Source organism: Eleutherodactylus coqui, chromosome 1 (genome assembly GCF_035609145.1).
Source record: "Eleutherodactylus coqui strain aEleCoq1 chromosome 1, aEleCoq1.hap1, whole genome shotgun sequence".
Classification (NCBI taxonomy): Eukaryota; Metazoa; Chordata; class Amphibia; order Anura; family Eleutherodactylidae; genus Eleutherodactylus; species Eleutherodactylus coqui.
Genome location: NC_089837.1, coordinates 208594697 through 208620851, shown reverse-complemented (window position 1 = coordinate 208620851; position 26155 = coordinate 208594697). Strand labels below are relative to the sequence as shown.

The 26155-nt window shown below is 46.8% G+C and overlaps 2 protein-coding genes across 2 annotated transcripts in view; both read left to right on the top strand.

Annotated features, from left to right (window-relative positions):
- Positions 1–26155, top strand: part of ADAT2 (adenosine deaminase tRNA specific 2) — a 628714-nt gene that overhangs the window by 542829 nt on the left and 59730 nt on the right. The window lies entirely within an intron of this gene.
- On the top strand, positions 1348–25347 carry FUCA2 (alpha-L-fucosidase 2). Its single transcript, XM_066605465.1, has 7 exons — positions 1348–1592; positions 7450–7637; positions 13958–14297; positions 14934–15144; positions 17485–17675; positions 20471–20576; positions 24086–25347. Exons 1-7 carry the CDS (start codon positions 1405–1407, stop codon positions 24269–24271), a joined length of 1410 nt encoding a protein of 469 aa, XP_066461562.1. The 5' UTR covers positions 1348–1404; the 3' UTR covers positions 24272–25347.

The following is a 26155-nucleotide window of genomic DNA, read 5'->3' as shown; positions in this document are numbered from 1 at the left end:
GGAGCTAATTCACAGAACTTAGCCCCACCCCTGTCCCGCCTCCTCTCATTACAAATAGTGCAGAGGGCCGGAGAGGGGGCAGGAGCTCAGAGCACTGCTCCTGGCTCTTCCAGCCTCCTCCCCCTGCAGGGAGAGACGCCATATATCATCCGACATGAATACCTGGCCGATATACGGTCATCTGAATAAGCCCTTACCCTTAGCTGCAAAAAAAAAAACAAAACCCAATACATGACCTAAGAGGCGCTGTCCGCTCCGCCGCACGTCTCCTATGCAGCTCCATCACTTGCTTGTAGTCTTCAGGAAGCGCTTCCTGGAGGCGGGGTTTCAAAAACCTCGCCTCCAGGAAGCACTTCCTTTGAATGGTTGAGCCGCGGCGCTCCAGAACCAATCACTGCAGCGCTCGATGAACCAATCACTGCAGCGCTCGATGAACCAATCACAGCCATTCAATGCAATGTGCCATGCAGGCAAACATCACCCATATGTATGACCCCATTTAAATGTCTCGCAGCACACAAAGCCCACGCGATTTTCTCGGCTCTGTTAAACCGCCCTCGGCCGCTCTCACACAGGCATTTTATTACAGCGTTTTGTGGCCGTTTTTAACACTCGCTAAAATGCTGTACTAACGCTGCCATTCATTTCAATGGAGCTTCTCAGATGAGCGTTATAGCGCACGCTGTGCGTCGCCATTGAAATGAATGGGGTGCGTGACAAACGCGGTGTAGTGTTTTTACCGCTACTTACTATGCCACCTGGTGGGGACATCATCCGTGTACCCTGCCTGCGGTTACTACACAAAACATGCAGCAATAACGCACAAAAACGCTGAAAAAACACTCGACGCCAGTCAGACGCCAGGGTGCGAGCGCCTGGAGGGCTGCAGTTAATTCCATTGTGGAAGAGTTCACATATTCTACTACATTGTACCCCATGCACGTCTGCGGGTCATGGCGGGAGGGCGGTTTATGGTCGGACAGCTGGACACAATTCGGGTCTGTTCGCACTGTTTTACATCTAGTGTTGGGGTTCTTCTTGAACCCCGTTTCCAGGAGTCCAGAGGAGCCCCCATACCGTGTGACAGTGTGGGCAGTGGTATTAGTCACTGCATGGCAGCACTTGGATATCACTCCAGCACTGGACATTAACTGGTAACCATAGGCAGTCCCGGCCCTACACCTGCAGAGAGCAGCTTATGAGCTATCCACAACCCTACAAGTCACTGCCGGCCTCCACTACACTGCAGCGCTGCCCTCATACTGCTGTGAGCTCTAACATGTCAGCACACAGGCAGCCCCCAGCTTCCTCATTACACGGCAGCCGTCACATGACCGAGCCCCGCGAAACCCGGAAGAAGCCGCACAGCGCCAGCAGTAAGTGCGGCCGGTGGGCGTTGGGAACATGCTCCACCTGGTGGTCGCTCTGCTCCTCGCCCCCGCTCAGCCTGCGGCTGCTACAGTCCCCTATGAGCCCACCTGGGAGTCCTTGGATGCCCGGCCGATTCCAGACTGGTTCGATGATGTGAAGTTCGGCATCTTCATACACTGGGGGGTCTTCTCCGTCCCCAGCTTCGGCAGCGAGTGGTTCTGGTGAGCGGGCCCGGTCATCTGCTGTATGTGGGGCATTCACACCGGCCGGCTTGGCTTTGGATTATGGTGCGGATTATGCAGCGGGTGGATTGCATTAGGCATTGTAAGGTCTCCTGCACACAAGCGTTTGACAAAGCTCCGCAATTTTACTTGCACTTACATCCGTGGCCAAACAGCGCAGTTTAGCATTCGTCGCCATTGATGAGGTTCGCTAAATGTCCAAAATAGAACGGACTCCATTCAAAAATCAGGGTGAGGCCAAAGCTGTGGCAAAAAAAGGCATTTTTGGTGTTTACTGCATCCTAAGGCGGTCACACGGGCATGGTGAGCACATTTGCGCAATGGGGGTTGCGTATTTGCGCACAAGTGTCTTATTGTACTTTGTGCACAGAAAAACCTGCCAGCGTGCTGCCACTCATTGTCACGTGGGCCATTAGGGTAATTAGTTCATTAGGTGCTATTTTTGTGCGCAAATAAGCAGAAAAGTAGAGCATGTTGCTTATTTTTTTTTTCGGAAACAAAAGACATGCGCAAAATATGCAGACGTGAACAAACAAATTAAAATGAGTGGGTTTTATTCATTGCGTATTGTGTGCGCAAATCCGTGTGTCTGACAGGCCTCGGGGCATGCTGAAGCTACGTGCACACCAGCGCAAAACCCATGCAATATGAACTCCATTCTTCAGCATGGCTCCTACACATGAGCGCCCCCCTCAGTGATGCTGCGGGGTAAAGAAATCGCTGCATGTCCTATTTTTCGCAGCACCTTGCCTGTTGTTTTCGATGGGACCTTGGAGACCTCGCCTCGTGCTCGCACGCCGGGAGCTGGAGTCAATGGAAAACACCAGCAACCCTCTATTGTGCAGGAAAACCGGGATTTCACAGATGTGAGGTGTTTTTGCATAGAAAAATGCCTCATTCACGATATCCGCAGGAAACGCCGCGGCAGAATAGCTGGGGGCCTCTGCTGCAGGTCCACAGGGGGTTTAATAAATTCTGCTGCAGATTTTGCAACGTATGCAAACGTACTTCTGTTGTTAGTTGGTCCCGACCCTAAAGGCTGCCTCCCTCCATGTTTTTCTGTTTTGCACGGCTTCTTTCAGTTGTGTGATATCCATGCCAGTATCCGCTCTGACAGTATCAGCCATCGTGTTCTTTGGCGGCCAGGGCTTCTTTTGCCACTGATCTGTCCGAGCATTATAGATTTTCCTAGTGTAATGTGCTTGCATTATATGGCAAACATCAATGTTATCTTGTTATCCGTGAGTCTTGAGGGCGACCGTCTTGTCCTCCCGTGAGTCTTGAGGGCGACCGTCTTGTCCTCCCGTGAGTCTTGAGGGCGACCGTCTTGTCCTCCCGTGAGTCTTGAGGGCGACCGTCTTGTCCTCCCGTGAGTCTTGAGGGCGACCGTCTTGTCCTCCCGTGAGTCTTGAGGGCGACCGTCTTGTCCTCCCGTGAGTCTTGAGGGCGACCGTCTTGTCCTCCCGTGAGTCTTGAGGGCGACCGTCTTGTCCTCCCGTGAGTCTTGAGGGCGGCCGTCTTGTCCTCCCGTGAGTCTTGAGGGCGGCCGTCTTGTCCTCCCGTGAGTCTTGAGGGCGGCCGTCTTGTCCTCCCGTGAGTCTTGAGGGCGGCCGTCTTGTCCTCCCGTGAGTCTTGAGGGCGGCCGTCTTGTCCTCCCGTGAGTCTTGAGGGCGGCCGTCTTGTCCTCCCGTGAGTCTTGAGGGCGGCCGTCTTGTCCTCCCGTGAGTCTTGAGGGCGGCCGTCTTGTCCTCCCGTGAGTCTTGAGGGCGGCCGTCTTGTCCTCCCGTGAGTCTTGAGGGCGGCCGTCTTGTCCTCCCGTGAGTCTTGAGGGCGGCCGTCTTGTCCTCCCGTGAGTCTTGAGGGCGGCCGTCTTGTCCTCCCGTGAGTCTTGAGGGCGGCCGTCTTGTCCTCCCGTGAGTCTTGAGGGCGGCCGTCTTGTCCTCCCGTGAGTCTTGAGGGCGGCCGTCTTGTCCTCCCGTGAGTCTTGAGGGCGGCCGTCTTGTCCTCCCGTGAGTCTTGAGGGCGGCCGTCTTGTCCTCCCGTGAGTCTTGAGGGCGGCCGTCTTGTCCTCCCGTGAGTCTTGAGGGCGGCCGTCTTGTCCTCCCGTGAGTCTTGAGGGCGGCCGTCTTGTCCTCCCGTGAGTCTTGAGGGCGGCCGTCTTGTCCTCCCGTGAGTCTTGAGGGCGGCCGTCTTGTCCTCCCGTGAGTCTTGAGGGCGGCCGTCTTGTCCTCCCGTGAGTCTTGAGGGCGGCCGTCTTGTCCTCCCGTGAGTCTTGAGGGCGGCCGTCTTGTCCTCCCGTGAGTCTTGAGGGCGGCCGTCTTGTCCTCCCGTGAGTCTTGAGGGCGGCCGTCTTGTCCTCCCGTGAGTCTTGAGGGCGGCCGTCTTGTCCTCCCGTGAGTCTTGAGGGCGGCCGTCTTGTCCTCCCGTGAGTCTTGAGGGCGGCCGTCTTGCCTTCCAGTGATTCATCGAGTCTTATATGATTCAGGACTTCTCTGTTTGTTACTCGCCATCCAGGGTATATGCAGCAGCTTTCACCAGCACTACAGCTCCAACGCATCAATCCTCCTTCCATCAGCTTTTTTCGTAGTCCAGCTTTCACATCCATACATGGCTATGGGGAGAACGGTCGTTTCCACTATCCTGCGTTTAGTTGCTATACCGATAACCCTACTAATCCATGTTTAGGATTGTACTTTGCCCCAATGCTATCCTACGTTTTATCTCTGGCATAGATTTTCTAGTCTGGTCAATTTTTGAACCGAGGAAGATGAAGTCTCGCACGCATTCCATGACCTCATTGTCGTTTTTTTGTTTTTTTTTAAATTAGAATTTGGCCATTTTTTTGCAGTCAACATAATTTTAGTCTTTAAATTCAGGTAGAGGCCCATTTTTTTTCATTTTTAGGCTGGCTGCCCACGAGCGTGACGGGCTCCGCCGCAGAATATTCCGCGGTGAAGCCCGTCACGGCGCCCCCCAGAGCCCCTATACTTACCAGCGGATCCGGCTTCTTCGCGCCCGCATGACGCTTCCCCGCCCACCGCTGCTGCGTCACGTGACGTGGCCGGCCGCGTCACGTGACGCAGCGGTGGTAGGCGGGAAAGCGTTTTCACGCTATCTTCCGCTGTGTTACAGCGGGAGATAGCATGAACGGACGGCTTCCATTGACTGCAATGGAAGCCGTCAGCGCGTACACCCGCAGCAAATAGAGCATGCCGCGGGTTCGGACGGGAGATTTCACGGTGCGTAATTCCGCGGTGGAATTCCGCACCGTGTGCCCTGAGCTATTAGGTTCAATAGAACCTAATAGCTGCGGGCAACGCAGCGGATTTTCGCCGCGAATTACGCGGCGGAAATCCGTTCGTGGGAAGGAGGCCTTAATCTTCTATACCAGCTGCTTCGGACCTGCTTCTGTTTCTGCAAACAGAGTTGTGTCATCATAATGGAGATTGTTGATGTTTCTTCCACCTATTTCCACCCCGATTTCCAATTCGTCTAGGCCCATTTTACGATGATCACTTCTGCATATAGGTTAAACAAGGACGAGAAGATGCAGCCCTGTCAGATCCCAAACCAATCTGTGTCCCTATACTGTGTTCCCACAGTGGCTTCTTGATAGGTATAAAGTGATTTTATTAGCTTGACTAGATGTGCTGATACACCCAGCTCTTGCAGATCCTGCCATAGCTTGTCATGGTTAGTGCAGTCAAAGGCCTTGATGTAGTTGATGAAGCACATGTAGATATTCTTTTGGTATTCTCGAGCTTTTTTCATGCTCCATCGCAGGTTTGCAATATGGTGGCGGGTGCCGTGTCTTCACCAGAATCCTACCTGCACCTCAGGGAGTGCCGCTTCAACTACTGATCTCAGACTTTCCTGTATAATTTTGAGAAGGATCTTGCTTGCATGCGGAATGGGGGCTATTGTTCAGTAGTTGGAGCAATTCCGGGCGTCGCCTTTCTTTGGTATAGGGATGAAGACAGATCTTTTCCAGTCCTGTGGCCATTGTATGGATGCCCATACTGCCTGGCACAGTGCTGTGTTGGTTTTCACTGGTACTGGCAGCACTAGCTCTGCTGGTATGTAATCTATGCCTGGTGCTTTAGTTTTGGCTAGTTGTTTCATTGCCATAACCACTTCTGACTCCTTAATGGAGAGCTGAAAGTCCACAGGCTCCACATCACGCAATGGTCTAGGTATGTGGTTGCAGGCATATAGTTCCTCCACCTATCCTTGATACTCTGTTGGTCATTCACTTCCTTCCCAAATTTATACTGAAAATGTATTGTTTGAACAACCATTGTTCCATATAAAAGGGCACAGAGACTTTTGCTGCCTGTCTATGAACAGCTCTGATATGGATTGTGCGCACTTGCTGTCCCTTCCCTGGAGAGACTGTAAAGTGTTGGGAATATCCTTTTTCTCCATAGAAACAACATGCAGAATCAAACAGGTGCGATCATGCTGGAAATGTGGAAATTCAGCTGTGAGCTATTTAAGGCCTCGTTCACATGGTGTTATTGGCACGGAATGTGCGCGCCATTTTTGCATCCTATTCCACTCATTGGGAATCCACACCGTTGTTTATATGTATGAATTACATCATGGATTGTTTTACATGCAAATTTTAAAATCCATGTTCTAGAAAAAAATGAGTTTGACATCTCTGTTCTTGAAACCACGCCATTTAATGCCTCCGGGTTCTGCTGCGGATCGAGCGACCAACAAACTGTAAACGCATAGTGCACGATGGCTGAGCATTTAGACATGACGACTATTGAGCAAATCATTATAGTACCGACACGAGCGCCCCGGGGTGCCTACCGCCAGCTTCGTACTTTACACATAGAAATAACTGCAGGGACCGCCGGGAATTGTGTTCTCTAAACAAATAACGAGCTTGTCGTCTACACAGGAACCCTGCAACGTGTCCTCCATGTCAACCGGGTTTTAATTTAGAAGTTTCCCTTGGTAACAAGAATCTATATTTATATATGGAGTATTGTCTTCTGCTCGGCTGATGGCAAAGAGGAAAGCAGAACAGATCCAACTTAAATACATAGAAAAACACTTTTACACATTTATTGTCCAAAATATTAAACTCACAATAAAAAATGTTTCAACTGAGATAAATGAGAAACTGTTTGGCATAGAGGCTTGTTAACGGGAGCGGTCCCATCCGAGAGTGGTGGCATATCACAGAGACAATGGTCCTAGGAAGATGATTTAGCGATCTGTGATGAAGCACATCCTGCTTTGGCCTCTTCGGTGTTCTTGGAATGCCGTTCTTGTCCCATTCAGCTGTAGTACTCGGATGCCGTACATTCTCTGCTCGGTTTTCTGACGATGAATCAGAACGTAAAAGCTGCAGAGACGAGTGTTCATTCACATTAGTGATGTTTTCCTGTATGGCTCGATGCTAAAAAAATCTATTGTTTTCAGTGGGGTCGGCAGCTCCATTGAGAACAAAAGGAGAATTCTGCGATCCAGTCCCGTGGCTGTGACAGCCACAGTGGGGGATTCCTTCATCCCTGCAGTGATCCAAGGTCGTTTCCATGTGAAAACTCCTCACATCCACGGGTTTCACATTGATGGCAAGGGCGATATGACTCGCAGCCCGATATCACTCTCGCCAGTGTGAAGGGGCCCTTAGGCTAGAAATCTAGCCAAGTTAATAAAATAGAAATGAAGGTGGTTTCAGGGTATGTATGGAGGTGGATCAAGGGTCGAATCCGCGCCATACAATAAGGGTGCCGGCTGTTTTACCCAGCCGTCGCTAAAGGGCTAATCTTGGCTACATTTGTAAGAGGAAAGATTATATTCTTTCTTTTATTTTTAGGTGGTATTGGCAAGGAAGGAAGTTGGAGCCCTATGTCAGTTTTATGTCAAAGAATTACCCCCCAGGCTTCAGCTATGAAGACTTTGGGCCTCAATTTACTGCAGAATTCTACGACCCCCAGCAATGGGCAGACCTTTTAAAGGAGTCGGGTGCCAAGTATGTTGTCCTCACTTCAAAACATCATGAAGGTAAATACTGGGGGGTTACGTTTTACCTTTGTACTTAGTTTATAACCGATTTCAGCCTACAGGTCCTAAATCCATGTGTGCTAATGCACCTTCAGGTAAATCGTGGAGAGGTTGAAACTCGCGTGACTAAGTGCTAATTCTGTTAATGCAATACCCTTATATATTCCAGGTAGGCTTTTGCATCACATTTGATTATTGTCCCAATGCATCTCAAATGGAAAATTAAGCAACTTCACAAATGTTCTTGATCATATTGTTCTTTAATGTTGTGTTTTCAGCTGCTATACTGAAACGCGTCTTCATCGTAACAGACATCAATCAAATCTGTACAGTATGATCCTGCAGTCATACAGGCGGTCCCCTAGTAATCATCAAATTTTTTTATGAACGGGAGGCTCAGTATTGGCGCCCCCTCACACAAGCGTATTTGCTGCGCAAATGCATGTGCCCTTATGCATACGCAAATACTCACTGTATTTGTGCACATAAAAACCCGCAGAAGCAGATGAAATACACGGGCATAAGCGACTGAGGAGCATCCACTTTTTCAGGTCTGATTCATAGTATTGTATGTACGTTAAAGAAGTTGGCTTTGGTTAGACGTGCAGACAAGGGGTGCCCGCCTCTTCATTCGGGTCTGGTACTGTACATTACAGGAAGTTGGCTTTGGTTAGACGTGCAGACGAGTGATCATGTGATTGGGAACTGCATACAGCGGTCCACGGTAACATCTCCTTGAACTCTGCTATCTTTGACAGCTGGGTGCAGACAGTTTTTAAATTTGCCGGGCTTTCTGTGCATGCGTGCCACATCGGCGCTTGCACAGAAACCTGTGGCAGGTCCCAATCACTGTGGGACATCACAGAGGACTGGGGTACGTATTTTCAGCTGCCCCCCATGGACCCATGGGGGAACAGCTGAAACTTTAACTTTTTAAACACTTTTCACTTCACTTTTGCGTGAATGGGCCCGGGGACGACATCTGCCTTCCGGCTACCTTCGGGAGCCAGGAGACTTCAAATTTGCTGAGGTTCCCGGCCATCTGCGCGTGACGTCATGCGTCGGGTTCCGGAGGACCAGTTCTCAGCGGGACTTCATGGAAGACGGGTGAGTAATCTCAGCTGCCTTGATGGATCCGATCCAGCAGGGCAGCTGAATCTTTAACTTTTTTTAAACTTTTTATTGACTTTATTGCGATCGGCAATTGGATAGCGCCGATCACATTGCAGGGGAAGGGGGTGGCTCCCTGGGAGAGGGCTCCCTGCGGCCCAGTATGATAGTTCCATGTTGTCAGCTACCTCCAGGAACCAGCAGCATGGAGCTGTCGTGTTCATAGGCCACGTGGCTTTAATTCCAAGAGGATGCATGTTTTTATGTCCTCTAGGATTAAAGCCCACTTAGCTAGGACATAAAAACACTATGGACTAGTCACTAAGGGGTTAAAAGATAGAGCTAGAATAATGCACGTGAAAGGCCAGACCCCCCCCCCCCCCCCCCCCCCCAGCGAATGTTACGGTTACCACCCAGCAGCGCAGTGGTTTAATTATCAAGATGGAAAGGCTTTTGACAATTTGGATAGAAGACCAAAAGCTACGTTATATGCCTATCTGTCTTTCTTTAATGCAAGAAAAGTCTTCAAGCCTTTTCAATTATTTAAAAGCTGCTCATATAACAAGTGAAATGATTGCAATGAAGAATTTATTGCAAGTAGGGGTTGGTTCAATCGCCTTAAAAAGCAAATTTGCGTAGTCTTAGGCCTTCTTCCCACGAACGGATTTCCGCCGCGTAATTCGCGGCGAAAATCCGCTGCGTTGCCCGCAGCTATTAGGTTCTATTGAACCTAATAGCTCAGGGCACACAGTGCGGAATTCCGCACCGTGAAATCTCCCGTCCTCACCCGCAGCATGCTCTATTTGCCGCGGGTGTACGCGCTGATGGCTTCCATTGCAGTCAATGGAAGCCGTCCGTTCACGCTATCTCCTGCTGTAACACAGCGGAAGATAGCGTGAAAACGCTTTCCCGCCTACTGCCGCCGTGTCATATGACGCGGCCGGCGCTTCACATGACACGGCCGGCCGCGTCATGTGACGCGGTGGGCGTGTCATGTGACGCGGCGGCGATGGGCGGGGAAACGTCATGCGGGACCCAGAACGGCGGATCCGCTGGTAAGTATGGGGTCTCTGGGGGGCGCCGTGACGGGCTTCACCGCGGAATATTCCGGAGTGGAGCCCGTCACGCTCGTGTGCAGCCGGCCTTAAAGGAGATGTCCCGAGGCAGCAAGTGGGTCTATACACTTCTGCATGGCCATAATAATGCACTTTGTAATGTACATTGTGCATTAATTATGAGCCATACAGAAGTTATAAAAAGTTTTATACTTACCTGCTCCGTTGCTAGCGTCCTCGTCTCCATGGAGACGACTAATTTTTGGCCTCCGATGGCCAAATTAGCCGCGCTTGCGCAGTCCGGGTCTTCAGCAGTCTTCTATGGAGCCGCTCGTGCCAGAGAGCGGCTCCGTGTAGCTCCGCCCCGTCACGTGCCGATTCCAGCCAATCAGGAGGCTGGAATCGGCAGTGGACCGCACAGAAGAGCTGCGGTCCACGAAGGTAGAAGATCCCGGCGGCCATCTTCAGCAGGTGAGTATGAAGACGCCGGACCGCCGGGATTCAGGTAAGCGCTGTGCGGGTGGTTTTTTTAACCCCTGCATCGGGGTTGTCTCGCGCCGAACGGGGGGGGGGTTAAAAAAAAAAAAAACCCGTTTCGGCGCGGGACATCTCCTTTAAAGTGCAAGATGAAGCAGCAAGTGCCCATGTGATTTTTCCCAAAATATTAGTGACAACGGAGGTTATTTGCCTCAAGAATAGTTTTTGAACCATTTTATCCCTGCTGCTGACGTTGACAGTGCCCCTGGACATCCAAAAACTTTAGATGACATACACCCCAGTGTAAGGCCGGGCTCACACGGGAGGCTTGCAGCAGATTCCGGCTGTGAGCCCAGCCCGTGACCCTGCGTACGGCACGTATATGTATTGCTTATGACCGCTGAGGCACACAGGCAGTCATGCGCAGTACAGCTTTTTTTGTTTGTTTGTATCTCCCGCGCCACTGCTCAGCGATGTTGTGGGTACTCGCAGCCCATATGTAATTGCTTATGCACTGCGGGTATATCCCTGACCATAGAGCACAATGGACTCTATGGTCGCGGATTCCACAGTAAAATAGAACATGCTGCATTTTATTTTCCACGAGCGGATTCTGCTAATGTGAGCGGAAATGTGGAATCCAATGTATTTAATTGAACTGCGTATTACCGTGGATCATACGATCGCAGAATCCGCAATTCAAATCCGGTCATGTGAGACCGGCCCAAAGGTTGTATTTCTACTTTCCAATGCCACATCACTTCTTCAACCAATGGATCAGGGAGTCATAACCTCCTTTTAAGGCCTATTATTTACAGAGGACATTCCCAAAACTGGCGGGGCTACCCAAAATGATGAGATGACCTTTAGAGCGTTCTAAAAGAATTCTAAAATTTAGGATGCCATCATAAATATTGCTGATGCTTGGGATGAGGTGAGAGAGACAAATATGAGAGGAGTTTGGAACAAATGGTGCTTCTAATTCACACATGATTGGTTCATCCAGAGCTGCTCAGCCAATCAGATTTATAAATCCAGCAACCAGGAAGTGGACTTCTGTGGGCGAACAAGGACAGGAGGACCTGGACCGAGCTTGCTAGGCAAACGTACCCTTTTGTTTTATTATGGAATGCAGCTAGGGCTTAGTTTCGGGGTAGGACTTAACATTTTTGCAACAAAATCGCGGACAGCAGCAATGAATGATTTAAAAAAAAAAAAATTTCCACAACAACGCATCGCTCACACTACAAGCTGCAATATCGCTGCGATTTTGTAATGGTGATATCACTGTCACACGTGTGACAGAGACCTTACAGTTACCAAAGGCCTGAGGTGCTACAAGACTATTTATGATGAGAAAAAGGAAAGCGCTGTGCAAGCCTCATTTAAGCCACATGCACACGGGCGGGTTTGATTCCGCATGCGTCCGCGTGTACCTGGTTTCTTTTTTTTACCTTCTGTACTGCAAAATGTTCGCACAGCTTGCCGTCAGACATGCGCAGTACAGATTTGTTTTCTTTTTAAACTCCTGCTTTCCAGACTTAAATGGAAGCCGTCCGTGCGGAATCCATAGGAAAATGGGGCATGCTGTGATTTCTTTTTCATCTGTGAGCGGAAAACGTAATTGATTTCTGCTCATGTGCATGCTATGAATGGTATTTGCTGTGGAATCCGAGGGCGGTCGCCCACTACAGATTTCAAAATTCAAATCCGCCTGTGTGCATTCACCCCAAGTGCCTACATCGAGAAACTGACTCCAGCAGGTGAATCAGACTGACTCTTTAATACGAGTCCTAACCTCCCCAAGAAGTCAATCATCCTCTACCAATCATCACTAGTGAATGGAGGTAAAGCCAGCTGTTAATCGTTCCCGCCTGCCTCCATTCACAATAAACAAGCAGTCGTTCGTAATGAATAACTGACTGTATACAGGGGCTGATCTGCTGTTCAGTTTGCTGTATACAAAAACTGAATGACAGACGAGAATCAAATGAATTAGCCTGGCCATCCATTTACTCTGAAAGATAATCGTTAAGATTCAGGCTGGATGCGGGAATGTGAATGATTTATTGGCTTGTGTATAAGGACTAGAGATGAGCGAGCCTACTCACTAAGGACAATTACTCGAGCGAGCATTGCCCTTAGCGAGTATCTCCCCGCTCGGAAGAAAAGGTTCGGCTGCCAGCGCGGGTGACAGATGAGTTGCGGCCATGAGCAGGGGGGAGAGAGATTTCTGCTCCGTTCCTCCCCGCTCGCCCCCGCCGGCAGCCGAATCTTTGCTCTCCAGCAGGCAGATACTCGCTAAGGGCAATGCTCGATTGAGCAATTGCCCTTAGCGAGTATGCTCGCTCATCTCTAATAAGGACCCTTAGTTTTAGTTTGTGTGATGTGGAAGTTTAATCTCACTTCCTGAAAGTGAAAGGAAATCCACCCTTTCCTAGCTACACATGGGAGAGGGCGATATTAGTCCAAAAAACTCGTGCGATATCTCACTCGCCAGAATGTGTTTTCATACTGATGCGTGAAAACCACCTCCCTTGACTTCTGTGAAGTAGCAATCATCCGGTGCAGCCTTCAGCAGCGTCAGAGGACCAACAAGTGTTTCCCATTGTTTTCAATAGCATGGGATTCATATTTGTGTTTTTTGCAACGCGCAAATCTCGTGCGATTTTCTTAACCGTGTGAAATCAGCCTTAGGCCTCCTTCACACGGACGAATTTCCGCCGCGTAGTTCGGGCGAAAATCCGCTGCGTTGCCCGCAGCTATTAGGTTCTATTGAAATCTCCAATCCTCACCCGCGGCATGCTCTATTTGCTGCGGGTGTACGCGCGGACGGCTTCCATTGCAGTCAATGGAAGCCGTCCATTCACGCTATCTTCCGCTGTAGCACAGCGGAAGATAGCGTGAAATCGCCTCTCTGCCGGCTGCGTCATGTGACACGGTGGGCGTGACGTGGCCAGCGCATCACGCCGAAGCGTTATGCGGGAGCGAGGACGCCGGATCCACAGGTAAGTTTGGGGGTCTCTGGGGGGCGCCGTGACGGCCGTATGCAGCCGGCCTTAGAAAGGGAAATAACTCCTGTCCAGACAGCAAAACAAAGCTAAATAATTTTTTTTATTTTTTTGTTGGAGTTAGTTTAAAAAAAAATTACCAGTTCCAACTTGCCTACTAATTCAACTTAAGAACAAACCTTCAGAACCTATCTTGGTCATAACCTGGGGACTACCTGTACTGTGTATTTTAGTGGGATTAGACTGTGTGTGTGAGGTCTGGTAATGTTGGGAGGCATAGAAGTTGTGAACAGAAAATTGTGGGACATTTTGTATCAAGAGGATTTGCAAAGTTGATTGATTTTAGATGCATTAATTGGAAAGTTGTCAAATGTGGAGCTTTCCTTTTCACATCCAGCAAGTCATCGTGTAACAGTAGTTTTATCTCCTCCAATTAGAGCGCATTCAGATGTAGTGGATATCTGCAGCACATAGGCATGTGTTATGCTGGTTTACTGCACATGGAAAGGGTGAAATTCATGATGACATTCTATTGCAGATCAATGGCATAAAAAAAGTGCTATAAATTTTTTCAAAATCCTATAAATTTTTTTTTCCTACTGCATTTACAGATCTTGTACTATGTTGTAGAAAAGATTTCAGTAATCAAACATTGTTTTCTTTAAAGGTTACACCCTATGGGGCTCCAAATTTTCTTGGAATTGGAACGCTTTAGATGTGGGATCAAAGCGTGACCTTGTTGGTGAGCTGGCAGATGCCATCCGGCAGCATACAGACTTGCACTTTGGACTTTACCACTCTCTTTTTGAGTGGTTCAACCCTCTTTTTCTGGCCGATAAAAAGAATGCGTTCCAAACATGCTACTTCCCAAATAGCAAATCGTTGCCTGAATTATATGAAATTGTAATGAAATATAAACCAGAAATTCTTTGGTCAGATGGAGATGGCGATGCCCCAGATACCTACTGGAACAGCACTGGCTTCCTGGCTTGGCTCTACAATGAAAGGCAAGTTGGCCATTTGTATAGTTCATGCACAACATCTTAATGGAATATCAGATATGCGATTGTCTGTTTGATATTTTGGACCTCCAATGTTCCTGAAAATAATGGAAAGTCTAGTGTTAACTATACATGTCATGTGGAGGAGATTTCAGAAACCTTCACATGGAGCTCTGGGCTTCAAGTTTTCAGGAAGTCCACAGCAGATTTGCTATGTATGAAGGCCTTCTAAGACTAACGGCTTATTCCGATGTGCATATATCGACCAGGCTTTCACGCCCGGCCAATATACGCTGTCTCTCTCTGCAGGGGTAGGAGGCGGGCCGGGAGCAGTGCACTGAGCTCCCGCCCCCTCTCCACCCCTCGCCACTAGTTACAATGGGTGCAGCCTGGCCCCACCCATTGCAAACAGAAAGGGGGTGGGAGCTCAGTGCACTGCTCCCGGCCCGCCTCCTACCCCTGCAGAGAGAGACAGCGTATATTGGCCGGGCGTGAAAACCCGGCCGATATACGCATGTCGGAATAAGCCCTAAGCATGATGTTTATTTTGTATGTTTCTTGTACTTTTTGCAGTAATAAATTTCAATTACAGATAATTTCAAGCAAATGTTCTTATATCCTTTTTTTTTCTACTCATTTTAGTCCGGTTAAAGATATCGTAGTTACTAATGACCGTTGGGGATCTGGCTGCATTTGTAAGCATGGTGGCTATTACACGTGCACTGACCGCTATAACCCTGGCCACCTACTACCTCACAAATGGGAGAACTGTATGACGATTGACAAGTGCTCCTGGGGATATCGGAGGAATGCCTTAATATCTGAATTACTGACGATTGAAGACTTGGTACAGGTAAGCGTAACTCTAAGCGCTTTCACCCGGCAGTTTTAACCCTTTGCAATCCAGTTTTGGATTCAGGGTTTCCTAGGGGGTTTTCTCCTTCTGCCATTATACAATGGCGCCATCTGCTGGCTAGATCAAGTACTGCGGTATGGGATAGCCTTGAGAGGCCCCCAACAACAGAGCGGCCAGTAATATACAGTGAGAATACCTTGCCGGACGTCTTCCGACATTAGAGCTGTACAGCCTTCAATCAGAATGTTTGAAGACGGCAGACAGTGGATTGGAAAGGGTTAATGTCAGCCGTGGGTCCAAAATACGGGAGACGTACAAATCTTTACATTATACTTCCTCTCCACTTCTGGTTTTGGCTCGCGAAAAACTGAACATAGACACTGCCACGTGAAAGCGCCCTAAATGCAGTACATGCAGAAAGCTAACATGATTGATTGGCATGTAAACGTTTACACCTTAAAGATGCAGCTAAGTTTGGCTGTGTGGACGCCCTCCCCTGATTGATGGAGAAAAAAGTTATAACTTTCAGAATATGGCAATGCAAAAGTATTTATTTCATTTTATTGTGCAGAAGTAGTTAAATATTAAACTATATGAATTTGGTATGGCCGTAATCATACTGACCCGCAGAATAAGGGTAACAGATTTATGTTGCATGGTGAACCATACAAAATGTAAAACTTAAAAATCATGGAATTGCTGGGGTGTTTTTTTTTTTTTTTTTTTTCCTAAAAAGAATTTAAAGGAGTTGTCCAGGACTTTACTGTTGATGACCTATCCTCATGATGGGTCATCAAGAGTTGATGGGAGTGGGTCCAGCACTTGGGCTCCCCATTGGTCAGCTGTTTGCTGGGCTCACTGCCAATGCGATCAGAGCCGGAAGCAGACAGTTCTTCTATAGTGCAGCAGGAGTTGCTATTGAAGGCGCAGCTCCCATTTAAATCAGTGGGAGGTATGCCTGCATTACCAAACCATGGCTGCAGCACTATGGAGAGAGCTGTCTGCTTTCAGCACTGACAGCTGGCCTGATGTCAGCTGATCGTTGTGAATCCTAGTTGTTGGACCCCTTCTGATCAACTACGATGATATGTCGTGAGGATAAATCATCAGTAATAAAGTGAGAGAAAAGCCAGTTGACAAAACTTGATCAGTAAGTGATATGTACCCCAAAATGCTGCTGCTGAAAAAACAACTTCCGCATAACACAAGGGACAGCTAAAAGTGTGGACAAACACAGATGGCCACACCGCTTCTGATGCACACTGTGTATTAGTATGCATCATTAGTCTAAGACACTACACCTGCTTTGATAAACCATTGCTGCCCACATAAGCAGCACTAACCAGTCACAGCAGCATGTAGTGTCTTAGACTACTAATGTGCATCAGCTAGTAAGTGGTGCGGCCATCTTTGTTTCTCCAGGACCGAAGCATCACTTTTTAAACAGTATTTTTTAGGTTTTTGATTTTATTTTTTATTCTTCTTTGGTCAGGTCAGGTTTTCACGCCCAGCCAATATACACTGTCTTTCCCTGCAATGGGAGGAGGTGGGATGGGAGGTCCCGCCCCTCGCCAGTTTGTAATGGGGCGGGCTGAACTTAACTCTGCCCCTGTCCCTCCCCTCCCATTGCAAACAGTGGCGATGGGCGGGAGCTCAGTGCACTAGCTCCTGTCCTGTCCCGCCTACTCGCCTTGCAGGGAGGCGCAGCATATATTGGCCGGGTGTGAAAACCTGAACGATATACACCCATCTGAATAAGCCCTTACAGTGAAAGGTAACACCTGTATATACAGAACATGGTATCCAGAGTCACAGCTAACCTCCTTACACAATGACCTCTGCACAGGTCACAGGGCATGCCAAGAACAGTTTCCTATAGAAGTCAGTGGGTCCCCTCTTAGCCATTGTGCCTAGAGCCTATGAGGCTGCATATCCTTAAATGCTGTTAACTGCAGTGCACGCAAGATAGCAGTACCCATAGTCATGTACAAAAAATTTAAAAAAAACGCAGAAATATATTCCGTTTTAACAATCTTATTTTAATTTAAAAAAAAATTGTGTGTGTGTATGTATAGGTGTATATGTATGTATGTGTGTGTGTGTGTGTATATGTATGTATGTGTGTATATAAATTATACATTCCTCTTTAAGTGGTTGATGCTGCTGAATTGTCTTTGAAAGTCTCCAGTTTTCTTCTTGCTGCTTTTATTCGAAAATAGTTTTTCATGGGTTAAGAGTCAGTCTGACTTGTCACTGAGGCAGTATTCAGGGATTTGGTATTCTTGCACTAAGTTATGTGTACTGGTAAGTAATCACGTGCTACTTGCATCTCAACAGGAGTTGGTTGAAACTGTATCATGTGGTGGAAACCTGCTAATGAATATTGGTCCCACTCACGATGGTCGGATCCCTGTTGTATTTGAAGAGCGTCTGAAACAGATGGGAAAATGGCTTAAAGTTAATGGAGAAGCCATTTATAGTACAAAACCTTGGAGAGCTCAGAATGATTCAATTACACCAGGAGTTTGGTAAGAGCTATATTTTCAGTAGAATTATTGAGCAAGAACTGGTAATTTGGTGCAACTCTCTAGAGTTGGTCAATACACTACGGTGATTGAAGATCAACGTCTCCTTTTATTGGGCAACCAGTACTTACATTTATAAACCAGCATTAGAATGTGTTTCTGGGCAAGACCCCCTTCATGAGTTTGGCTGGAGAACATACTACGAATGGGCAATGGTAAATAAGATGAGGAAAGGATGAAAGTAAAGGGAAAAAAATAAACTCATAAGAAAACAAACTTTAAAAAATTGCAGCATAGTAAAATAAGAAACGTAAAAATATAAGTAACTTTATACAGGAGATATAAACATGGTAATTTAATTCATGTAAAATCGAATTCTAGTACAAAGACTGAGGCTAACAATAATTATTAACTTCATTGGTTTAAAGGGGTTGTCTCGCGGCGAAAGCGATTTTCCTTTTTTTTAAATGGACCCCTGCATTATGCCCTGTGAAAAAGAAAGCATGTGTTAGTTTTTAAAAAGCACATTGCACTTACCTGCATCAGCGTTCTGCAGCTTCTTCATTTCTTCTTTTAAAGATGGCGCCGCTGGTCTTCTCCCACGGTGCACCGCGGGTCTTCTCCCATGGTGCACCGCGGGTCTTCCCATGGTGCACCGTGGAGTTTCTTCTTCTGTCTTCCGCGTTCCACTGCCGATACAGCCACCTCATTGGCTGATCGGCGCTACGATGACGACGTGGGACCAGCTCTCCGGCACGAGCGGCCCCATTCACCAGGCAGAAGACCGCACAGCGCAAGCGCGTCTAAAAACGGCAGAAGACAGCGAAATTAGATGGAGCCATGGAGATGGGGACGCTAGCAATGGAGCAGGTAAGTGAATAACTTCTGTATGGCTCATATTTAATGCACGATGTACATTACAAAGTGCATTAATATGGCCATACAGAAGTGTATAACCCCACTTGCTGCCGCGAGACAACCCCTTTAAATACCAAGAGTGGTATATATAAACATAGCAAGCAAATTGTAAAGCCGGGAGTATGCTTGAGTGGCTAGTTAGTTACAGACATTGCATCAAAAAGTGCTTGACTGGAATGCCCCATTACATGGACAGGAATCAAGGTAGATTCATACTGTTAAGACAGTAGTGGCCGCATTATGAGTGTAATGAAAAATTTGAGGGAGCAATATTGGACTCATCACTTAGAACAACATTTCCATCTGGTCTCTAAGTGCCAAAAGGGAATACTAGAGAGAAGTGGATATAGTTATGAGAAGGAACGGCGGATGTGTAGACCAAGGAGAGAGACTGGGATTGCAAAAATATAATATTACAATTTAAAAACTGACTGGACTAGCAGGGGGCTCTAAATGGGGAAACAAAGTGGGACATCTATATGCAGGTAACGCGCTACAGAGAAAGGTGATAATGATGAGGACTAAGAAAATTTGGAACCGAATAGTTAGCGAATGGAGCAAAAGGACACATGCTGGTAATGAAAGTGACCAGTGAGTGGGTGATTCGAGGAAATACAGGGAGGGTGGTGGGAACTGGGTGACGGTGGGCGCAGTGTGTCCACATTAAGAAGCCGCGGTGCAAAAGGAGGGAGGGGAGCTGAGGAATGAAACGCAGATGTTGGAAATGAAGGTGGGGGGGGGGGGGGAACGTTGAGTGGGTAAAGTGGGAAGAGACCAGTGGGGGACTGGGACAGCAGTAGGATCCAGGTGATTGTAGGATCAGAGAATGAGCAGCGGGCAGTGGTAGTACAAAATAAGATGAAAATAATGAAGCTTGCAAAAAGTAGGGAGTAAGGCTAGGAGGACTGGTGGCCAGCTGGAGAAGCATATGTGCGTGGGTGGTGGTTCTTCAGATGGAAGGATGGCAGAGGGTAAGAAAGGGGAAAAAGTTGATGGGGTGGAAATGTGGTGCTTACTGGTGGATGGTATGAAGGCAGAGAGGCTAGTGAAGTTGTCAATATTGAGGTCGGCTGGCCGGAGATTTAAATACCCATGGCAATTAGGTGGGAAATTTGGGCACATACTGAATGGTAAGAATTGCGAGTGCAGATGAGAGGGTGCTCTTGACTGCACGTAGAATGGGTGAATCTGGGTTTAAAGGGAATACTTATTGAGACAAAAATGGCATACGGGAGAGGTAAGGCGTGAACTAAAGGGATAGGAATTGGGAAGTTGAAATATGGGAATGTGTGTGAAAAAGGGTGGCATTGGTCAGAAGCGTCAAGGAAGCAAAAGCAGGTGTGGAGGACTTCCGAGATAGTGAGAAAATGAATGAGGTAGAGTTAAGCGGATGTGGATAATGAGGTGTGGACCAAGAATTGGCAAAATAGATACGAGAGACTACTGTGAGTTGGATGTGGTATAGACTATATTGGGTACAAAGTTCCAGCAGCGAAGCTTTCTGTGGCACTCTTGGCCCATTTCCATGCGCCTAGTGTTAAGGCTGTCACAAAATCACTTTTAATAAGCATAGTGTTCAGTTTAGTAATTCATCAGATCTTGTGGCTCTAATACTCTATGCAGCGGGAGTTTGGGGAAGCTCCACTGCTGTGTGGTTTGTTTTTTTTTTTGTTTTGGTTTTTTTTTTGTCTAAATCGCATTCATTTTTTAAATGGCAGTGGGGGGTGATTGGTTTTGACATGCTAGAGGAGGACCTAACAATTGGTTATATTTTATTATTCTATACTTAATGTATTAAATGTAAAAATTACATAATATTTAAGTATTGTTATATTCATATCTGTGATTTTAGGAATGCTAATGCAGTGTTTATTCAACAGGTATACATGTAAATCTCAAGAGCAGTCTGTGTATGCGATATTCCTGAAGTGGCCCACCAGTTGTAAGATAATTCTAGGAGAACCCATATCTAGTGAGAAGACAGAGGTCAGTAATAGTTTCGGATTGTTGAACACAGTGCAAATGACTTAAGTGTATGGGACACTGTACAGAAAGGAGATCGTGGCTGCGGTGATGTGACCTGTCAGCCATCAGTTACTACAGACCTGTATGTTGCTGTCTTTTGGTCGCCTGCTGACTAACGGGCTCCTATGGATACATTTTAGTGTGTACATCAGCTTTTCCAGGATATTCGCTAACTGTAACAACGCAGTGTGAACAGCTCTTAACCACAAAGACCATATGTGACATTATAGGGATTCAGATTTTTAAAAATCACGTCCACACAACCTCAGCAAGCTTTTTATTTTGGATTCGCCCGTAAGTGTTGGGTTTTGCAGCAATATTTTTACTGTATGTTTCTGTCAACAGACCTGACAGAATGACAGGGGTGCAGGTTGGGGGGCACTTGTGAAATAGTGACCATAATATAATGAATTTTCATTTGTCTTTTATTAGGGTGTTTTTATTGGGAAGCTACAAATATACTAAACTTTAGGAAGGCAAGGTTCAAACCGTTAAAAGATATCCTTAACCTCATTGACTGGGACAATGTCCTCAACAATAAGAGTACACACAATAAATAGGAAAATGTTTAAAAACATCTTAAATGCTTACTTTGGCTCAATAAAGATGTGAAGTGGGCAATAAACAAGAAAAAGAAAGCATTTAAATTACTAAAACGAAGAAGAAGCACAAAACCAATAAGGAGGAAAAATAATTTATATAAAAAGCAATTGAAAGCACCAAAGATGGGGACAGAGAGGCTCATCATCAAAGAGAGTAAAACTGACCCCAAAGTATTGGCCCTTTGAGGAGAAAGCAGATCTGTTAAATAGTTTTTTCGCCAGTGTATTCACTCAGGAAAATGAAATGTCATGTGCAATGCGGAGTGATGAAGTAAACGCTCCACTAAATGTCACCAGTTTACCCCAGTACAGAGCTACTCTATAAAGATTAAATCGCCGGGCTCCCAAAGGCATACACTCCCACCCCACACCCCCAGTTTTAAGGGAATGAAGTAATGTGCTAGACAGATCACTGTTTGTTATATTTAAGGACTCTATAGGAACTGGGTTTGTTCCACTTGATTGGCGTATAGCAAATGTGGTGCCGATATTCAAAAATAGATCGAAAAGTGAACCTGGAAACTACAGGCCGGCAAGTCTTGCTTACATTGTGGATAAAATGTTTAAAGGGCTTCTCAGAGATGCCATCCTGAAGGACCTCATTGATAATGGTTGTATAACTCCATATCAGCATGGGTTTATGAAGGGTCGCTCCTGTCAAACCAACCTGATCAGCTTCTGTGAGGAGGTAAGTTCTACACTCTCCTAGGAAGAGCCATTGAATTTTGTATACCTTGTGTTTTTTTGTTTTTTTTTCTTCTTCCAAGAGCGTTTGATACTGTGTCGCATAAAAGGTTGGTATTAGAGATGAGCGAGTATACTCGCTAAGGACAATTGCTCGATCGAGCATTGTCCTTAGCGAGTACCTCCACGCTCGGCAGAGAAGGTTTGGCTGCCGGCGCGGGTGACAGGTGAGTTGCGGCAGCCAGCAGGGGTGAGAGGGGGAGAGAGAGAGATCTCCCCTCCGCTCCTCCCTGCCCGCCGCTGGCAGCCGAATCTTTGCTCCCGAGCGGGCAGGTACTCGCTAAGGGCAATGCTCGCTCGAGTAATTGCCCTTTAGCGAGTGTACTCGCTCATCTCTAGTTGGTATATAAAATGAGAATGCTTGGTCTGGGTGGGAATGTATGTATGTAAGTGGGTAAATAACTGTTTCAGGGCTCTTTTACATGGCCGTATGAGGTTTTTTTTCGGGTGTGCGCCCGCCGTCGCTGTAAAAACGCGTGAATGCTTAGCTCTGCCGCTTCCCCACCGATTGCAAACAGCCAGAGGAGAGGAGAGGAGAGGAGAGAAGAGGCAGGGAGTTTAGCAGTCATGCTGCTAAACTCCCTTCCACCTCCTTTCTCTGGCCACTGTGTAAGGAGCCCATGCAGTGGCCGACGTATTCTGGCGCGAAAGATGGTTCCAGGGCTATCTTTTCGACCTGTTGTGAAAGCACTCGGCGCTATATTGGCCCAGCCAGGCGCTTTTACACCACGGGAATATGGCCATCTGATCTGTTGTATTGGAATCCAATGCATCAGATCATAGCGTATATCGGCCGTAAAAACGGCGGCCGATCTACGCTCGTGTGAAAGGGGCCTTAGTGATAGAAAGCAGATGGTGGTTATAAATGGTACATGCTCAATAGTGGTGTACAACAGGGGTCGCTATTTGGCTCTATTCTTTTAAATATATTAACCCCTTATGGACGTGGCCCTCCCAATCTGCAATGGTAGCCCTGGGGCCTTTCAGAAGCCCCCCGGCTGCCATGGTAACTGCACGGCACCCCGCGCTCTCATCACAGGGTAGCAGTCTGGGACCCCCCGCATTTAAATGCCCCAATCAGGGCATTTAAATGCGTATGGGCTGCGGGTCGAACGGCCTCCATTGATTTCAATTGAGGCCATCCACACTGAGTCCGCAGCAAAATAGAACATGCTGCGACTTTTTAAAAAATTTTTAAATTTTTATTTTCTGTACTCAAGAAATTCATATCCACGAGTGTGAACGAAAAAGCGAATTTACATGTTATGCAATGCAAGCATTTTGCTGTGGTTCTTCCGTGCATATTGCGCAATTGGAATCTGCCCATGCGAAGCCGCCCTCAGTGGTTGGTTACCTTGCAGTACCATCACAAATAGAAAGGAAGCATTACTAAGTGCCCATTCAGGCTAAAGTGTTGTCTGTACGCTATAGGACAGGTCATCTAGAGGGAAAGGTGCTCCTTATAGCAGCTCAACACTATCGCCAAGAGATGAGGATCCTAATCAGAGGACACCTTTTTACTAAACTAGAATTTCTTAATAATAATTGTGAAAATAGGATTCTAGACTCCCAGCAGTACTTGCAGTGTTGCTGTTTGCTTACTTATTAATCAAGTTGATGATGCAGGAGAAGCAGGAGTTAAAAAAAAAAAATTCTGTACTGTGCAAGTCTGATAGCTAGTCGTGCAGACCATCCACAGTACAGGTGAAGCGAAAAGAAACCAGGTACGTGCGAACGCCGCTGCTGCCGGGGCGGAATCCAAACCAGCCCATATGCAGGAAGCCTTGGGATACTTGAGGGCTGGAGATGAGAGAAAAATGCAGTTGTCTAGAGAATTTGCTGACTTGTCCATTTAAACTATGTTGGGGGTGACCGAAGAGGTTTTTTAATCTAACTTTTTACTTGGACATGGTGGGGTCCCAGTAACCGGAACATTAATGATGGCTCCTCTTTAAAATGAAAGCCGAGCTAGTTGCAGTAGGTAAGGTAGTCTGCCTTATACTTTGTTTAATATAATACACTTTTTTTAATCCGCATCTTTGTGTAATTTGATTTGTGTCAATAACTATAATGGTAAACGAAACTTTTTTCATTGTTTGATGCAAATTATATTCTCTATTTCAGGTTCAGCTGGTTGGATATGAAGGAGAACTAAAATGGTTGTCAGTAGGAGAGAAAGGAATGATTGTGTTGCTTCCAACACTATGTCCGTCACAAATGGCAGTCCAGTGGGGCTGGACACTGAAGATCACCAAACTGAATGAAGATGTTCTAACCCATCCCCACCAGCCAAAGCCTGGATTTCAGTAAGGACTAGTTCACACGAGCGCTGTTGTAGCGCAGTATAGGCGTGTGAAAAGATCGTGGCTATACTGCACTAAAGATCGTGTGAACGGGTTAATTCCAGCTACTTGAATTAGCCCGTTTGTACGATCCAAGGTGTGGGATGCATGTTTTTCCAGCTCTCATAGGAGTCTATAGAAAGCACGCACCAAAGATAGGTCAGGTATAGAGATGAGCGAGTATACTGGCTAAAGGCAATTGCTCGAGTGAGCATTGCCTTTAGTGAGTACCTGCCCGCTCGAGACTGAAGGTTCGGGTGCCGGCAGCGGGCAGGGAGCTGCGGGGGAGAGCGGAACAGAGGGGAGATCTCTCTCTCCCGCTCTTCCTCCCCCCCGCTCCCTCCTGCTGACAGCCGCTACTCACCGCTCCCCCGCGCCGGCACCCGAACCTTTCATCTCGAGCGGGCAGGTACTCTATAAAGGCAATGCTCGCTCGAGCAATTGCCTTTACCGAGTATACTCGCTCATCTCTAGTTAGGTACTATCTTTGCACGCACCACGGAGCTTAGATGTGACCTTGCACTCACATGTCCTATCTTTGTTAGTTGCGAGGCTCTTGCGCGTCTAAAATTCATTCATCTGAACGGTTCTATAGGAAACCATTGGTTCTAATAGAAGCGTGTTCTGTGCGTGCCTCTATTGCGCACAAACAGCGCTCGTGTGAACAAGGCCTAAAAGGTATAAAGTGCTAAAGACGACATATCAGACTTCACTTACCAAAACTATCCAGAGCAACTAAACAGAGCTAAGCTTTATATCGCTCGGGAACAATAAAAGATGTAATAAATAAGCACAATCCTGTTCAGAACCAGAACATGCCCCTGCTGGAAACACTAAATACATCCATAGAGCTCCTCTGAACATAGGCTGTAAACATCATGTGAGCAAAGTCTTAATCAGATAAGGAATACTTACAAAAGTGTTTTTTTTTTGTTTTCTTTTGATTTTGATAAAATAAACTTCTGTGAAATAAATAAACTAACCTGTTATATTTGTGAGATGCTGGCAATCCTTGAAATAAAATGTATATCAAATTTTTAATTACTAAGTTGTATGATGTTTCTTTGCAACTTGCTGTATGTAATAGAGTCCTAGGGTCCCATGCACATGGATTTCCATGTTATATCCTTTCATTTGACAACCAAGAATGGCCTTTTTTATATGAAGGCGTCTTTTTTGCATTTAAGTTCTGAGGTTAATTTTTTCTCTCTCTGGAATAGAAGCAGATAGAAATATGGGACACCTTTTAGAAGAAGCGAGCATTCTTCAATGGTGAATGAAAGATGTTTGGTCCTGTGTTAGCCAGTAGATCAAAATGTGATTGTTCACAGTAAGGGAAACCAAGTAATCTTGTAGATATGATACCTTCTAATGGCTAACAAAAATACATGATGTTACAGCAAACGTTCGGACTTTTACTCTGTCCTTTATGTCTTGATGAAGGGCTGAGAGTAAAAGTCTGAAAGCTCGCTATAACATGTATTTTTGTTGGCCATTAAAAGGTATCATATCTACAAGATTACTTGGTTTCTCTTGCTGGGAACAATCACATTTCAATGATGAATGAGACAGATGACCGCATTGTCCAGTGCACAGAACCCATCTCTGAGCCACTGGAGTTGGAAGCCTTTTCAATACTTAAAATGGCAACCTTCACGTTCCAAGAACAGCAAGTAATCATCAGTTTTCTTCACATGAGTGGAATGGCATACTTTTACATTCGTTGTCAGTTGAGTGAGACGTGTCATGGACATGAAAAACGTGCGTTTGTGTGTGCAACAGTTCAAAGAAGGCTGAACATAGTGTGATAAATCAAGAAAGCCTTGCCCATGGACCAACTGGACCGAAAACA

Bases quoted from the DNA above. Each gene is read 5' to 3' on its own strand.
- FUCA2 (XM_066605465.1), top strand. From the start codon at position 1,405: ATGCTCCACCTGGTGGTCGCTCTGCTCCTCGCCCCCGCTCAGCCTGCG. The intron at 1,593-7,449 runs GTGAGCGGGCCC...TTTTATTTTTAG, and splicing joins TTCGGCAGCGAGTGGTTCTG to GTGGTATTGGCAAGGAAGGA. The intron at 7,638-13,957 runs GTAAATACTGGG...TTTTCTTTAAAG, and splicing joins CACTTCAAAACATCATGAAG to GTTACACCCTATGGGGCTCC.